Genomic DNA, 17,290 nt, shown 5'->3' with positions numbered 1-17,290 from the left:
CTTCAGCAAAGACAGCCAATTTTGCATCTCAATTTCATTTGGGTGACAGAACCCAATTTTATTTAGGTTCATGATGTACCCAGCTAAAGGACTATATTTAGCTTCTCTTATAGTTAGGAGTGGGCATATGTGGAAATGATGTAAGCCTGGCCCATCAGAAACTCTCCTTTATATTTCCCTAAGCTCTTTCCCCTTCTAGCTGACAGAGATTGGTCACAGCCACCTTGGAGGTCACATGTTGGAAGACAGTAGAATCTCCATCAGCCTGGGTACCCTCACTGACCAAATGGACAAATTCTTGGCAACCAGGACAACTGCTTCAGAGTTTATTTGTAATAGATGCTACCATTATCCTAATTCAGCCATTAAAAGGGTAGAGTTGTTAGAATGTAATCACACTGACACCTTATACTTACAAATTTAAAATGGTATAGAGAAAGCTAAATATCAAAACCTTTCTTGATGTTATTATAATGAATTATTTAAATGTTTTCTGCATTTTCATTTATACTTTGACTTCCTCTGGTAGTACTTATATTTTAACAATCTTATCATGAAATTTTATTTCTGAAAGTAATCTGTGGTCTAGCAGAAAAACATTTTATTAAATGAAAAATTACTAAGAAAAATAATTCCTACAGAAAGGCTTTCCAGATAGTTTCTTGGTTAAATAACATGAAGAACTTAAAGGCTGAACAAGACTTACCAGTGACGTACAAGAAGCAGGATGATTGTAAGGATACCACCACACTGTTTTATAAATGTTGATATATTGAATGAAAAGAGCAACCAATAGGTAGATGAAAAAAAGGAATTCAAAGAGCAGGCTCCCATCCACGGGCAAGTCAGGAATTTGGCAATGACGAACAGGACCTGGGGTGATTAAGGCTGTGATAGGCGGGACTGGAAGGCCAATAGCACTACCATTCCTGAAAGAGAAAACTACGGTTAACTCAAATGGTGATAACCTCCACTGCCACAAAACATAAAAGGCTCCTGCTGTCTCCTTCATCTACCCTTTAACTGGAGAAGTCCCCTCAAGACTCCATCCTAAGATCCTCTTCTTTTCTCCCTCTACACCTCCTGCCAGTGATCTAAGATATAGCTACGGCTTCCATTATTTCCTACATGATGAAGACTATAATTTCTCTCTGCAGAGCTCACTGCTAAATTATAGACCCACTATTCAACTCCCTACTGGACACCTCTGTGTTCTTCCCTCTCATAGTTCTGACCTTAATTCATGGCCCACCCAGTTAGCTGCCCGTATCAGAAAATTAGGAGTCATATTAAAACTTTTCTTGGCCGGGCACGGTGACTCACACCTGTAATTCCCAGCATTTTGGGAGGCCAAGGTGGGTGGATCACCTGAGGTCAGGAGTTCAAGAATAGCCTGGCCAACATGGCAAAACCTCGTCTCTACTAAAAATACAAAAATTAGCTGGGCGTAGTGGTAGACACTTGTAATCCCAGCCACTTGTGAGGCTGAGGCAGGAGAAACACTTGAACCTGGGAGGCAAAGGCTACAGTGAGCCGAGATCATGCCACTGCACTCCACCCTGGGTGACAGAGCAAGGCTCTGTCCCCCCAAAAAAACTTTTCTTCTGCCTCTCCATATCCAGTCACTCTCTAAATCTCCTAGACTCCACCTTATAAAACTTTGTCCAAACTGTACCTTTGTCTTTAAACTCATTTGCCTTAGTTCAAGCATTCACTATTTTCACCCAAACTACTGCAGTCATCCTCCTATACTCAATTCCACTTTCACTAAACCCTCCAACCTGTCTTCAGGGATCTTTCTAAGGTAAAACTCTTGATAGTCTTATTCTTACCTAAAACCCTTTAACTGCTCTCTACTACCAGTGGGTAATAGCCAAAAATTTTTAGTAGCGCTTTGAGACCCCCTCAGCTTAACAGACTAGCTTCACCTCTTATCACTCCTTCACATGCACCCTGTATGATACTCATGCTATTTGCTTTCTGGAACATACATGCTATTCTTTTGCATATGTTATTCCCTTTACATGTAATAATCACCTTCCATAATCACCTTAACTTCACATGTATACACAGTGACAAAATCCTTCAAGATATTTTTTTACTCACTCTTCAAGATTTTTAAGCTACTCAAACACATTCTCTGTGAAGTTTATTCTCAATCAAAACTGATTCATCTCTCCTCTGTGCTACCATAATACCTAACTATGCCTTTATTACTGCATTTTTCATACTGTTTCATAATATTTTACATACATCTACATTGTCTTGCCTACCAGACTACAGTCTTAAGAAATGAGACTATACTTTTCTTAGTTCACTGCAAATATGTACCGTTAGGTTGAGAAGGCAGTAGACCAATACAGTCACGAAAAAGAGAGAGAGAAAGATCTCTTAAAACACACAAAAAAGATACATTTTAATCCCTATCTTCTTATTGTTCTTTCTTCAATGCTCTTTCATAGATCAGAAGGCTAGCTAAAGGTATAAGATGGAAATAGGAGAAAAGTGTCCTTTGTTTATATTCCTCGGAATACTTAGAGATCTAAGGGTCTACTATTTTTTACAGTCCAAAGAAAAGAAGCTTGGCTTAGATACTTCCAAAGAAGATTTGAGAGAAGGAACAATATTAGTGTTACCATTCTACTCTAAAATTTCCAAATATAGAAATTGATATGTAGTACAGTACTTTAAGTGACTCATAGGAATATGAACTCTGCTCATTCCGAATGGTTAATACCATGGCAGGAACTCAGAAGACCCAGAGGAAAGAACAGGAACTGGGGGAAGAGGGTATGGAAAAAATTATAAGTTTCTTCTTTGCACTCTCAGAGCATACTCCAAGAGAGCAAGCCTACCAAGTAATAGATTGTGAACCACCAGTAGGTCTCAGACATACCTGCTCAATCATAAAGTCTTTGAGGTGGGTCACAGCACTGTAATGTGCCTCCAGGAGGCACCATTCCACACAATACAACATGAAAGGCAGCCTCGGAAGTTTACAAGTTGGTAGACTTGCATGAAGATAATTACAACAAGCAGCCAATCTATTCCCTCACTCTAGTTGATTTATGAAATTAAAAATTCTTATGAGCAGTTACAAGGTTACGAGCCTCTAGCCTAGAACAAACTAAAAATTCTTATTTCCTTTCAGTCAATACTATACTAAGGGGGAACACATGCTAAATTACTTGTCATGACTTTAGGGCTGAAAAGGTACTTATAGAATTTTTCCCAAGTGAAGTAGACAAATGTGTTTTTACCATTAACAAAGCCAATAAAATGCTGGGCCTCAAGAAAGATATTCAAAACAAAGTATAAAAGACCTATACTTGTCATACTCTATACAGCCTTGACTATTAAACGTCAAGCCAGAAAACAAAGAGACAAAGGTCAAATAAAATGAGATCTGGCCAAGCATGGTGGCTCACACCTATAATCCCAGTACTTTGGGAGGCCAAGGCAGTTGGACCACGAGGTCAGGAGTTCGAGACCAGCCTAGCCAACATGGTGAAACCCCTTCTCTACTAAAAATACAAAAATTAGCTGGGTGTGGTGGCACGTGCCTGTAATCCCAGCTACTCAGAAGGCTGAGGAAGGCGAATGACTTGAACCAGGGAGGCAGAGGTTGCAGTAAACAGAGATCGCGCCACTGCACTCTAGCCTGACGACAGTGTGAGACTTCATCTCAAAAAAAACATAAACAAACAAAAACGAGATCTGGAGCATCAGTAGGAAAAAGATACTCCTACATAAAAAGAATCTATGAGATTATGTCTTCTCCATCCGATCTATAAAGTTGAAAACATAGGAAGAGATATGATTGTTTTTAAAACTAAAAAAAAAAAACTGAAACAGATTCAGTCAATATATCTCAAAAAATCAGAGAGGTATTATTTTGGAAAAGTATTATTCCTCTAATAGGCTATACAAATAGATTAAAGAATCTATTCAGAACCCATATAGTTTCTCTAGCAATGAGCTGTGACAACAAATGTGAAGTGCTATTCACCCAGGAAAGCTCGTTAAAGCCCAAGGCTTTTATTGGGGGAGGGCCACAGGGGCACCTTCTTCCTAGCAGTACCAAAATTCCAGACTCCCAAAAGGAAAGCCGGTGTTCAGCATAGCTACTCTTAGGAAGGACTGCTTACAAGACTTACATCTGGGAAGCTTGACTAGTAAACAGTTCCCTACAGTGATATGAACTTTCCCTAAATAACCTAAACTGTATAAACAATGTGGTTTATGCTGAACACCTGTGGTTTGTCCTTGCATGTAAAGTTTTCGTCTGGGAAAGGGTTAACACAGCAGGCCTGAGACTGAATGGTATGGAGCCAGCAAGCAGCAGAATTTAGGGAAGCAAATGGATAAAGGAAGAAAGATTAAAAGGCATAAAAAGGAACAGAAGGGACAGGGAAAGCAGTGGTCATTTGGACATGTTCAGGTGACACTATTAATAAAGTATATGCAAGGAATAAGCAAAGAAAAAAATACTCAGTTCTTCTCAAATAAGATTCTCCCTCAATCAGAAGCTCTCTAAGAAATTCAGAAATACACAATGTATCTTCCTTTTTGAAAAGGATAATAATCTAAATACACTGTTGCAAGAACAAATCCCTGCTGCCCAAAGGTGGAAAGCAGGACAAGGAACTACAATTTCTTTTTTTTTTTTTTTTTCTTTTTTTTTGATATGGAGTTTCGCTCTTGTTGCTCAGTCTGGAGTGCAATGGCACAATCTCAGCTCGCCACAATCTCTGCCTCCCGGGTTCAAGCGATTCTCCTGCCTCAGCCTCCCGAGTAGCTGGGATTACAGGCATGTGCCACCACACTCAGCTAATTTTATGTTTTTAATAGAGACAGGGTTTCTCCATGTTGATCAGTCTGGTCTCGAACTCCCAACCTCAGGTGATCCACCCACTTCGGCCTCCCAAAGTGCTGGGATTACCGGCATAAATCATTGTGCCTGGCCTAGGAACTACAACTTCAATCTTGATTGTGTTACCAAAGTACTGCTTTGACATTCTAGAGTTTAACTTTACCAATTAGACGACAAACACCTACGAAACGGGCAAATGCTCTCTGCTCCAGATGACCTATGTCTATCTTGCAGAATCAAATGTATCATCCAAAAGTATATAATACTTAAGCAATTACCTATTTCCCTCCAATACTCTACAGCACTCCAGAAGTGAGTTCTCCTCATCTGGACACTCTCTTTATTTGTATATATCCTTCCTAAAACTATATTAGAAACTATACACTAGTTCTTTAATCTTATGTTTTTATACCTCTTCCCAAGGTCTTTTTTTTTTTTTTTCCTGTGATGGAGTCTTGCCCTTGTTGCCCAGGCTGGAGTGCAGCGGTGCAATCTCAGCTCACTGCAACCTCCACCTCCTGGGTTCAAATGATTCTCCTACCTCAGCCTCCCCAGTAGCTGGGATTACAAAAGCCTACCACCTCACCCAGCTAATTTCCATATTTTCTTAGTAGAGATGGGGTTTCACCATCTTGGCCAGGCTGGTCTTGAACTCCTGCCCTTGTGATCCACTCGCCTCAGCCTCCCAAAGTGCTGGGATTACAGGCGTCAGCCACTGAGCCCAGCCTCCCCAGGTCTTTTATAACAAATTATTCCATCTGCCTGCTTCCCAACAAGAATACAAATATAAAGCTTTCTTTTCCCAAAATAATTTCTCTAGGTAAACATGTCACAAAATAATCACCAATAATAATCTTGGTGACTTTTCAAACCATGAACAATCATTTCTTTCATTTTACAATGTTGGAAAATACTTTATTCTACCCACCCCTCCCTCCCCCCAGTTAATTGCTAAATAAACATATGTTAAAGGAGGAGAGAAAGGTAGATTAAGGCAACCATGGCTGGAACCTTGAATAGCAGGATATAAGAGCTATAGTGAAGGCATTTAAGAGAGGAGGTATTTTCCAAATGTTCCTACTTCTTCTCAGTATGCTACCTGCAGACTCCAAGTGCAAGCAGAAGCATCTACAAATGACATTTTCATTGGCTTTCAGTTCTTTTTAAAAGCAGAACACTTTATTTTCCTTCCCCCAAGATATTTACATAGTATCTTAGTATTTAAAACGCATAGGAAAAAGAGTTAGTCTGATTAAGAGAAGACTAGGAAACCTCAAGCCTACACTGTTAGGCTTGCATGACCCATTTTCCTTTCTAATCCCTTCTAAAGCAACCCATGAGACACCAAAGAGGGACTGCATGGGACAGTTTGAGAACATAATTATCTAGAGGAATCCTCAAAGTCAAAGAGAATGAACAAAGATTGCTGGAGTTAATATGGAGGCAAAGCTAGAATTTTAAAGCTAGGTAAAATCCTAGTTAGGGACAGCTAGGATTTTCTATCACAATTTGAAAGTACTGAATCAGTAAGTTGATAGTATGTATTAATAAAATTAAGGTATGTACCTAAAATAGCAAACAACTTTTATCTCAATATCTATATTAGATAGTACTTTATTCAAAAGTATTTTTGCATATTCTCATTCTTTTTTTATTTTAAAATATATAAAATACTTATTATTTGTAGAAATTTTGGAAAATTCCATAAAGTTTTTTAAAGTTACTTCAATTTACTACTTCATTTATTTTCAACATCCTGCTGTGATGCAAATCGTAACACCACTTTTAAAATAAGGAAATCCAATGAATAGCAGAGTGAAAAATAATGTAGAACAAACTAGTTACTCTGTATACCTACATAAACAAAACTTGGATTAAAAATTAGTATGAAAATCAGAGACTGAAAAAATCTCTTCAAACTGGAATTTCAGGAAAAGGTCCACTGAAATGATGAGATCAGAACTAATTTTAAAGATTGGGTGGAAGAGAGATTGGAAAGTCAGGACAAAAAGGGCGAAGGTCAGGCCTAGAAAACAAAAGTGCATAAATACCATTAGACAGCCCTGAAAACACAGGAGTAGTACTGATTGCTAGCTCTGAAAATTAAAATCCAGGCAAGAGAAAAGCTCTTTTCAGGGAGGAAGGAGAAATTAGCTGGCAGAAATTATCTTGGGCAAATACTTGGTTAGGTAAAAGCATCTCTTTGCACTGCTACATGATTAAACTTCCTGATAGCATGAGTTACCCTAATAAACATCTACCATTTATTAATACCAATTTTTTGACAATTTTAAACCCATGATGGAATCTGACTTATAATTTTAGCTGGGAGTTTTAATTTGCCCTCTAAAAAAAAAAAAAACCTTATACATAGATAAACCATCACTTTTGCCTTCTATTTTCCTTCACTTCTCCCTTCTTCTAATAGAGCCTAACTAGAATTTAGATTATCAGCCAAAAGAAAGAATGGGACTGCTTTCACTTTGTGGGCCCCATATCACATCTTTTTACCTCCAAAGTATTTTGCAATACTGAATTTTCAGTCTTCAAGGGCAGGATTTCCACCTCAGTGTTAAGAATAAATCTCAATAAGTAAATATCTGAGTGGCATGATGGCTTTTATAACAGTCTTACTGACCACAGGACATTACAAATTATACATAGCCTTATTTTTTCTTTACCTGTTTCTCAAGCCTGTTCCACTGCCACAGCCCCCACCAACCAAAGTCTGCAAAGAAGGTAAAGCTGAACGGCTTAGCTGTTGCCGACTAGGGCCCCTCCTTCCACCGGGCATGTCCAGGAACCAGTCTGCTTCCAGTGCCACCTGTAGTTGCAACCCAGGTTAATGGCTGTCAACCAGTTTCAACTCTGAACAACAACAAAAACATTTAAATATCAGTAGACTATTTTTAAAGTAGGCAACAAAAAGAACAGAAAAACTGAGTGAGCAGGCCTTACAAAAGCAGATTTCAAACGAATGTTCCCAATGTCTGCTACCTACATTATTCGAATTAAAGGACTTTTCAGACTCTAACGGGTCAAAAGCCTAAGTTCTGATTTCAGCTCTGTTCAGCTTAGGCAAGTCATGATTTGCGTCTTTCATCAACTAATTTGTATCATATGTAAGATATTATAATCAGATAGAAGTTTACAAGAAACATCACAACTTATACGTTTCCAGCTCAATGTTTCACACTTAAGACTATTTGAAATATAGAAGAATCGACACTTTACAAAACGTTAGGTTTTGTTATCAAGGGATTTGGGTTGTGAGCTCGGATGGTCACATATTATCTGACCTTATCTGGATCAGTTAACTTCTGAGTTTGTTTCTTCACTGGGGGAAAAAAAGTGTCCCCTGATCTATGGAGATTGTTAGGACTGAGGAAGAGGAATGAAAGGGTACCATTAGGTTTTTTAACTGTTTAAAAGTAAAACTGTTCAAGTGGTATCTCTATATGTTAGGGTGAAAATATTGAAAGGAACTGTTTAAGTGGATGCCCGCTCCAGAAAAGCTTATGTAAAATCATACAGTAATTACTGAAACTGCAAGATTAAGAGACAAGTAAAAGATCCTCACTATGGAGGAATAAAAAAAAAGCTGTTTTCATCATTCTACGGCAAAAATCATGATTCTGCCAATAGATACCAAATGTTTCCTAAACAATACAACTAAAACCCCAAGGATAACACTGGAAAAACCCTGGTTTTCAAATGTTCCCTATTCCTAAAAGCCTTCGGCTGTAAACTAACACCAAGTGAAACAAAGTACTGAAACCGCTGGATGCAGGGGCTGCTGGTCCTTGCTCCGTTAACGAACAAATGGAAGGAAAAGTGAAGGGCAAAAAACTGGGACGGAAGAGGTGAGAGTATGGGGTGGGGTGAATGGCAGGAGACCACAAACTTCAACAGACTGGTCCCTAAGAGAATTCGGCAGAGAACTCGACAAAGCAGTCTCCGCCGCACACCCAAGAGGGCCAAGGCAGGTCCAGGACAGCGGGACCTTGTGGCAGCTCAGTAATACTCACGCATGAAGAGTCCCAGCCGGTGGGGCGGGATCCCTAGGAAGCGGCGACCACTTTACAGACTGGACCCCAGTTTATGGAACTCCCTCCGCGCGTTGAAACGCTCCAAACTAGCTGTTTGTACGCAGGCAGCCCCCGCCTAGACAGTCAAGAAAAGGTGTCCAGGCTTCCGATTGCCAGACTCAGACGCAGACTCCGAGGCAGTTCCAGAGCCAGAGCTAAAGCTACAGCCAGAGCCTGGTCCCGTCAGCACCCATCCCCAACCTCCATTACCGCAGAGCTGAGCAGACGTGGCAGCGCACGGCGATGACGTCAGCTCCGCGACCGTGGGCCTCCCCGCCGCCAGTGAGCCCCCGGAACTAGCCGGCACTCCAACCCCTCCCGTTTGCACTTGCGCAGTGGGACTCGCCTGCTCCTCTTGACTCGCGGTCTCGCCCCTTCCGGCCAGTACTGGCCAACGCATTTCTTCCCTGGTCTCAGTTGGCTCGCAGCTACGAAGTGTAGGCACCATGCTAGTGACCCTTCTAGATGTCTCGGAAACTCCATGTAATAAGTTATCACCCCCATTTTACAGATGAGTGGAGATTGGGAGGTGTCACCTAGGGTCACGTCATCGCTAAGTCAAGGAGCCCAAGTCGTGAAGTCATGCTTCAGCATCCAACCATGCACTTATTGTGTAAGTAAAGGACTAGACAGAGGCTGTGGTTACAAAGTGAATACAACAAAAGCTCAGAGTCTAGTGGAAGAGAGAAGACACCGGGAAAATACAGTAATTACCACTGGTTACAATAAATGCAACAAAAGTATATCCAAGGTCCAAAGATAGCATGCAAGACTAATGAATTCTGTGGGATGGTGGTGGTGTCAATACCAAGAAAAGCTTTGCAGAGAGCTTGGGGTTTCAGCCAAGATTCCACAAATGCTAAGGGGCTTTATAGGAGAATGGCTGTCCTCCTGGAAGGGAAGTGGCAGATAAAACAGTAAAGATGTGAGCAACGTCATGATGAGTTCTGGAATTGCCAATAGTTTGATATTAGAAGAGTAAGAGTGTCTCACCGGGCGCGGTCGCTCGTGCCTGTAATCCCAGCACCTTGGGAGGCTGAGGTGGGCGGATCACGAGATCAGGAGTTTGAGACCAGGCTGACCAACAAGGTGAAATCCCATCTCTACTAAAAATACAAAAATTAGCCAGGTGTGGTGGCAGGCGCCTGCAGTCCCAGCTACTCCGGAGGCTGAGGCTGAATTGCTTGAACCCAGGAGGCAGAGAGGTTGTAGTGAGCAGAGATCATGCCACTGCACTCCAACCTGGGTGACAGAGCAAGATTCCATCTCAAAAAAAAAAGACAAAGAAGTGTAAGAGTGTCAAAAGGAGCATTTGTGTGATCTTTCACTCCAGAGATTTTAAAAATTCCTTAATTGAAAGTTATTTGTATTGAATTGCATGATTAAATAGCTTTTATTAAGAACTATGTTGTATCAGGCACTGGACTAGTAGCTTTACACATTTCATTTAAATCTCACATTTTGATAGCTTCTACTATGGTTCCTATTTTACAGAGGAAATTGAAGTTAAGAGAAATTAAGTAACTTGTTGAAAATATCCTGGCTGGCAGGCAGGGTGGCTCATGACTGTAATTCCAACACTTTGGGAGGCAAAGTGAAAGAATCACTTGAGCTCAAGAGTTTGAGACCAGCCTGAGCAATATAGTGGGACCTCGTCTCTACAAAAAAATTAAAAAATCAACCGGGCATGGTGGCTCATGCCTGTAGTCCCAGCTACTTGGGAGGCTAAGGTGGGAGGAACACTTGAGCCCTGGAGGTCAAGTTTGCAGTGAGCCGAAAGTGTGCCACTGCACTCCAGCCTAGGCAACAGAGAGAGACCCTGTCTCAAAAAAAAAAAAAGAAAAGAAAAGAAAGAAAGAAAGAAAAGAAAATAGCCTGGCTAGCTGGGTGCAGTGCCTTACGCCTGTAATGCCAGCACTTTGGGAGGCTGAGGCGGGTGGATCACTTGAGGTCAGGAGTTCAAGACCAGCCTGGCCAACATGGTGAAAACACATCTCTATTAAAAATACAAAAATTAGCCAGCCAGTACTGACATGTGCCTGTAATCCCAGCTACTCGAGAGGCTGAGGCAGGAGAATTGCTTGAGCCTGGAAGGCTGAGCTTGCAGTGAGCTGAGATTGTACCACTGCACTCCAGCCTGGGCAACAGAGCAAGACCCTGTCTCCAAAAAAAAAAAAAGAAAAGAAAAGAAAAAAAAAATAGCCTGGCTAATAAGTGCCAGAACCAGAATTTTGAGCCAGAATAACTGATACCAAAACCAGTACAGTTAGTAATATTCCCAAATATTCCTAATGTACCACAGAGCTGTCACTTAGGAATACACACAGGTCTCCAACTTAGGATGGTTTGACTCACAATTTTTTGATTCTATGATGGTGCAAAACCAATACCCATTCAGTAGAAAGTGTGCTTCCAGTAATCGTACAACTATTCTGGGTTCGTTTTTGTTTTTGTTGTTTTCATTTTTAAGTATAGTCATATGTCCTATAATGATGTTTCAGTCAATGGAAGACCACATATATGATGGTGAGCCCATGAGAGTATACTAGAACCAAAAAATTCTTATTGCCTAGTGATGTAACTGTCTTTATGTTGTAGTGCAATGTATCCTCGTGTACACAAACCTGTACTACCAGTTGTATACAAGTATAGCACATAGGATTATGTATAGTATATCATACAAAATAATGATAATAAATTACTGTGTTACTGGTTTACGTATTTACTATACATACATGTATTGTTATTTTAGCATGTACTCCTTCTGCTTATTTAAAAAACATGAAAGTTAACTGTAAAACAACCTCTGGCAGGTCTTTCAGAAGGTATTCCAGAAGAAGGCATTGTTATCATAGAAGATGACAGCTCCATGTGTGTTACCACCATGAAGATCTTCCAGAGCGGCAACATGTGGAGGTAAAAGATAGTGATATTGATGATCCTGACCCAGTGTAGGCTTGACCCAAACACACACATGAGTGTTTGCATATTAGTTTTCAAGAAAATAGTTTAAAAAGTTAAAAAGTAGAAAATAAAATAAAACATTTTAGAAATAGAAAAAAGGATATAAAATAAAGATAGAAACAAAGAAAATAGGCTGGGTGCAGTAGCTCACACCTATAATCCTGGCACTTTGGGAGGCCAGGAGTTTGACAGCAGCCTGGCAAACATGGAGAAACCCTGTCTCTACTGAAAATACAAAATTTAGACAGGTGTGATAATGTACACCTGTAATCCCAGCTACTCAGGAGGCTGAGGCATGAGAATTGCTTAAACCTGGGAGGTGGAAGTTGCAGTGAGCTGAGATTGCACCACTGCACTCCAGCCTGGTTAACAGAATGACACTGTCAAAAAGAAAGAGAAAGAAAGAGAGAAAGAGAGGAGAGAGAGAGAGAGAGAGAGAGGAAGGAAGGAAGGAAAATTTTTCTGTATGGCTGTACAATGTACTTGTGTTTTAAGCTAAATGTTATTACTTAAAGTCAAAAAGTTGAAAAAGATTAAGAATTTTATACAGTAAAAAAGTTACAGTAAGCTAATTTATTGCTGTAGAGAGAAAATACATTTATAGGTTTAGTATAGTCTAATTGTACAGTTTTTATAAAATCTATAGTAGCGTAATATCCTAGGTGTACACATTTACTCACCACTCATTCACTGACTCATCCAAAGCAACTTTTAGTGCTGCAAGCTCCATTCATGATAAGTGCCCTATACAGGTGTATCATTTTTACTCTGTTGCTGTACCTCTATGTTTAGATCCATCAATACTTACCATTGTGTTATAATTGCCTGTAATATCCAATACAGTAACATGCTGAATAGGTTTGTAGCCTAGGATCAATAGGCTATTCCAAATATCCTCAGTATGCAGTAGGCTATACTACCTAGGTTTGTGTAAGTAACTCTATGATATTCACACAACAACAAAATTGCCTGACACATTTCTCAAAACATATTCCCATTGTTAAACAAATACACGATTGTACTGCACAGCTTCCTGGAAGTAGAAAAAAAGTTTGACTAAAGTTTCATTTGGATTCCAGAAGAAGCCGAGGTGGGCAGATCACCTGAGGTCAGGAGTTTAAGACCAACCTGGCCAACATGGTGAAACCCTGTCTCTACTAAAAATACAAATATCAGCCAGACGTGGTGGTACATGCCTGTAATCCCAGCTACTCAGGAAGCTGAGTCCCAGCTACTTGGGAGGCTGAGACCAGAGAATCACTTGAACCTGGGAGGCAGAGGTTGCAGTGAGCCAAGATTGTGCTACTGCATTCCAGCCTGGGTGACAGAGTGAGACTCTGTCCTCTGTCTCAAACAAACAAAAAAAATCAATTGGCTTTTATTAGTGATTCATGAATCAGGCATGATCCCATCTATGAAACAGAAAGGTGTTCTAATGAGCTAAGCAGAAGGGGTTGGCCTTATAGACAAAAATGGGCTGAAGAAATTAGAAATAAGAAACAAAAATCAGATTGGTCATTTTGAAATTACTTTCCTTAAAAAGTATCAGAGGGGACTTCTTTATCATGCCAGCTCAGGTATATGAGCCCCTTCTGACTGGTTGCTGCCAATCTCCTATTTGTTGGGAAACTGGCCCCTTTTAAAGTTGTTTAATTTCGTGGCACCTAGGACAAGTGCCTCCATTCTGGTTTTTTCTACTCACTTGAGGCCTGATGCCAGAGTTCAGTCCTAAACAACGACCTCCTGTAAACTTTATTCAACACCATTGATTCATTTTTCCTACATCTAAGTCACCCCAACTGTTATAAATTTCTATTACAAAAGGACCCATGCTATGCTAATTGCAACCTCTGGGGTCTAACCGTGCTGTACACACACACACACACACACTCAAAGATCTATGCCATTTGATAAGAGACAATTTGACATCAAGAGAAGAACTGTCTAGCCTAGGCTCTATGCCAAGCCTTGGTTGTGCCACTAACTGTGAAACATATCCTCTCTGACCTTCAGTTTTCTGGCTGCAGACCTATTTTCTCAGGGGTGCCAGAGAGGAAGGACAGGCAGCTGATCCATTCGTTTATTTTCCCCACCTTCCAGGCGCACACTTCTCGGGGAAACTCCGCAAGGCTGGGGGCTGGAGGAGGGGTGGGGGGAGCAGTGTGGCCATCTTTGTGCGGGGCGACCCGCCGCCCACGTGCTGCGGCTCCCGGGCCATCTTTGTGCGGGGCCGCGCTTCCGCTGGCGCCGCAGCGGGGAATCTGCAGCAGGTCCGCTGGCGATGGAGTGGTGGGCAAGCTCGCCGATTTGGCTCTGGCTGCTGTTCCTCCTGCCCCCAGCGCAGGGCCGCCAGAAGGAGTCAGGTGGGCTCCGGGCAGGGCTGACCCTCCCCTTGGCCTCAAGGGCTGGCCGGGGTCCCAAGGCGCTTCCCCGCGAGGCTGGCACCCGGGATGATGCTTGGAGCTTGGAACTGGACAGAGGGCACTTGGGCGCCTTGCGGCGGAGAGTGAGGTTCCGGGGTCTCGGCCCCGCCCTGGACCCTGGAGAGTAACCCATCCCCCGGAATTCAGAATGACAGGGAGGAGAGGGAATTCCCCATTCACTCGCAGGAAGTGTCGCCTTTGCTTGGCTACCTGCCTGAAACACTGGGGGGTCGGGGATGGAGGCGAATGTTGTCTTGCGCCCGTGTGTGTATATGCGTTGCCAGAAGAGAAGAAACGGGGTTTAATTTCTGTAGCTTTTAACTGATCCTCTTTGCGGCGTTCAATTTGATTAGTATATAGTGAGAGTCCGCATCACTATCCATAGCATTCTGAGGGTTGGGCATTAAGCTTGAGAATTTTCCAGTTTCTTAGACACCTGATACCCGGCTAGAGGAACAAACTTGACGTGAGCGCGGTAGTTACACACACAAAAATTCCTCCCTGGCCTTTTCTTTCCACCAGCGGGATGGGAAGGGGATTTCTGAAAGCTTCGGTCTTCTGTTGCTTCTGCCTGTGTGCTGTTAGCAAATACGAATGCTCAGGAGAATTTTGTTAACTCTCATTTACTTCACTTTTTGAAGGTTCAAAATGGAAAGTATTTATTGACCAAATTAACAGGTCTTTGGAGAATTATGAACCATGTTCAAGTCAAAACTGCAGCTGCTACCATGGGTGAGTTCTTTTCTTTGATATGTCTTTGAGAGTTTAGTTGCTGTCACAGGAAGTATTCTAACATCTTTGAGAGATTGGGATGCAGTGATCAGAAAGGCAAGGATGTTTTTGTATTTCTAGGGAGAAGAAAAAAGCTCTGGGATGGGAGAGGCTCAAGAGGTCTCAGCCTAACCACTGACTTGCTGTGGGATTCAGTGCATGTGTATCTGTTTTTCCCACTGGGCTACATGCTTCCTGAGGTTAGGGTTTGTGTCTTATTTGCTGTGTCTCCCTGGTGCTGGCCCTCAGTAAGTGCTTGATAAATATTGTTTAAGAAATAAACCCATCTATCGTTGAATGTAGTCCTAAATTTCCTAATGGTTATATTTAGAGAGTGCACATCGGGCTGGGCATGGTGGCTCATGCCTCTAATTCCAGCACTTTGAGAGGCTAAGGCAGGTGGATCACCTGAGGTCAAGAGTTTGAGACCAGCCTGGCCAATATGGTGAAACCCTTCTCTACTGAAAATACAAAAATTATCTGGGCATGGTTGCATGCACCTGTAATCCCAGCTACTTGAGAGGCTGAGGCAGAAGAAGTGCTTGAACCTGGAAGGCAGAGGTTACAATGAGCTGAGATCGCACCACTGCATCCAGCCTGGGCAACAGAGTAAGGCTCCATCTCATAAATAAATAAATAAATAAATAAATAAATAAATAAGAGAATGCACATTAGGGCCAGGATGCGGTATGGTAGAAAAAGAACTCTGAAAGCAGACTTGGGTATTAGTGCTGGTACTCCCACTGATTACCCCTATGCCAAGCCACTTCACTACTCTGGGTTTCAGATTCTTCATCAGCTAAATAACAGGGTTTTTTAAGCTCCTCATTATGTTATTTTGACTCCTCAAAAAATCCCCTGGATGCTTATGATACTTGTTGAAAACTTACTGTGTACTCAACTTTAAAAAGAATACAAAATTGTGTAATAGTGCTGTCAGGCTACCAGAGTAAGGGGGTGTAGGGGAGAATGCAGACCAGACAGACCAGAACAAGAGAGTCAGTGCTAGACTGTCAGGCATAAACTTCACTTCCTGTGGGATTGGGAGAAGGAGATGCCAGTAGGACTGAAGTGACTAGAAGGACACAGGTGTGGTATGAGTAGCGAAAGAGGAATAAAGGGGCAATCCAGATGGAGGGAGAAAGAAGAGACATTGACCGGCTTTTTACTTTTTGTTGCTTTATTGCCTTTGATGTTTCAGTTTACCTTCAGGGCTTCTAGGGAAGAGCTGCTCATTCTCACCCTCAATTGTTTCCTTCCGCTTATGGTGTTCTCTAATATGAAACCTAAATGCACTTAGGAAGTAGGTGGAATGGTACCTGCTTTCCTTGATGACTCCCATTCCTTCCCAGCGTCATAGAAGAAGATCTAACTCCTTTCCGAGGAGGTATCTCCAGGAAGATGATGGCAGAGGTGGTCAGACGGAAGCTAGGGACCCACTATCAGATCATTAAGAACAGACTATACCGGGAAAATGACTGCATGTTCCCCTCAAGGTAAGAGTTATTAGGTAGATATACCTTCTGACTTTATTATATATAGGCTTACTTGATACCCTTTACAGAGAAGCTAATTCAGGGAACTAACAAGCAAATCCCTCCTCACATTTCAGGGGGACTGCAAAATAGTAACGAGCTCTTCTCCTTGCTGGGGGATTTTTCTTGTGAGCTCCTCTCAAAGCCTGACTCCTCTGTGAGGCTTGGCTCATCACTGGTTGTACTGTCAGTGGCTCTGCCTCTTCTGCTCCTTCCCTGGGATATAGTGGCTGCAGGACACAGTCTGATGAGGCTTAGCAGGCCCAGAAGGAGGGTGCTGGGCTGAAGGAGGAGGAACAGTTGGTTGAATGTCTGTCATGGGCCAGTATAGTTCTAGATGCTGACTATTCAAGGACAGGTGGTGGAGTCAAGAGGAGTAACTAGATGGGATGTGGTGGCTCACACCTGTGATCCCAGCACTTTGTGGTGGATTGCTTGAGCCCAGGAGTTTGAGACCATCCTGGATTATGGCAAAACCCTGTCTCTACAAAAAATACAAAAATTAGCAGGGTGTGGTGGTACACACCTATCCTCCCAGCTACTTAGAAGGCTGAGGCAGGAGGATTGCCTGAGCCCAAGAGACAGAGGCTGTATGTAGTGAGCCAAGATCGCACCACTGCACTCCAGCCTAGACGA

General features: G+C 42.0%; 2 protein-coding genes across 9 annotated transcripts in view; one reads left to right on the top strand and one right to left on the bottom strand.

The window, feature by feature from the left end:
• TMEM39A (transmembrane protein 39A) overlaps positions 1-9,180 on the bottom strand; it is a 33,848-nt gene extending 24,668 nt beyond the window's left edge. For 4 of the 6 annotated variants that reach the window (XR_013527610.1, XR_013527609.1, XM_002758782.6 and 1 more), the window contains exons 1-3: positions 8,902-9,180; positions 7,555-7,741; positions 707-929 (exon numbers count right to left, since the gene is read on the bottom strand). Coding sequence is in view for 3 of the 6 variants with exons in the window: in XM_002758782.6 (XP_002758828.1) it covers positions 707-929; positions 7,555-7,667 (336 nt within the window). In the remaining 3 variants the exon portion in view is untranslated. The remainder of the gene's footprint in view (positions 1-706; positions 930-7,554; positions 7,742-8,901) is intronic. The other 2 variants (XR_013527611.1, XM_008982398.3) reach the window with 1 other exon arrangement.
• Positions 9,181-9,344: 164 nt separating this feature from the next.
• Positions 9,345-17,290, top strand: part of POGLUT1 (protein O-glucosyltransferase 1) — a 29,405-nt gene continuing 21,459 nt past the window's right edge. For 2 of the 3 annotated variants that reach the window (XM_035274111.3, XM_035274107.3), the window contains exons 1-3: positions 14,148-14,288; positions 14,990-15,080; positions 16,472-16,615. In XM_035274111.3, coding sequence (XP_035130002.1) covers positions 14,207-14,288; positions 14,990-15,080; positions 16,472-16,615 — 317 coding nt within the window. In that variant the 5' untranslated portion in view covers positions 14,148-14,206. Of the gene's footprint in view, positions 9,575-11,774; positions 11,878-14,147; positions 14,289-14,989; positions 15,081-16,471; positions 16,616-17,290 lie in introns of those variants that run through there. The other variant, XM_035274108.2, reaches the window with a different exon arrangement.

The sequence above is a fragment of the Callithrix jacchus genome, chromosome 15 (assembly GCF_049354715.1).
Source record: "Callithrix jacchus isolate 240 chromosome 15, calJac240_pri, whole genome shotgun sequence".
NCBI classification, from domain to species: domain Eukaryota; kingdom Metazoa; phylum Chordata; class Mammalia; order Primates; family Cebidae; genus Callithrix; species Callithrix jacchus.
This window is presented reverse-complemented; position numbering and strand designations above follow the sequence as displayed.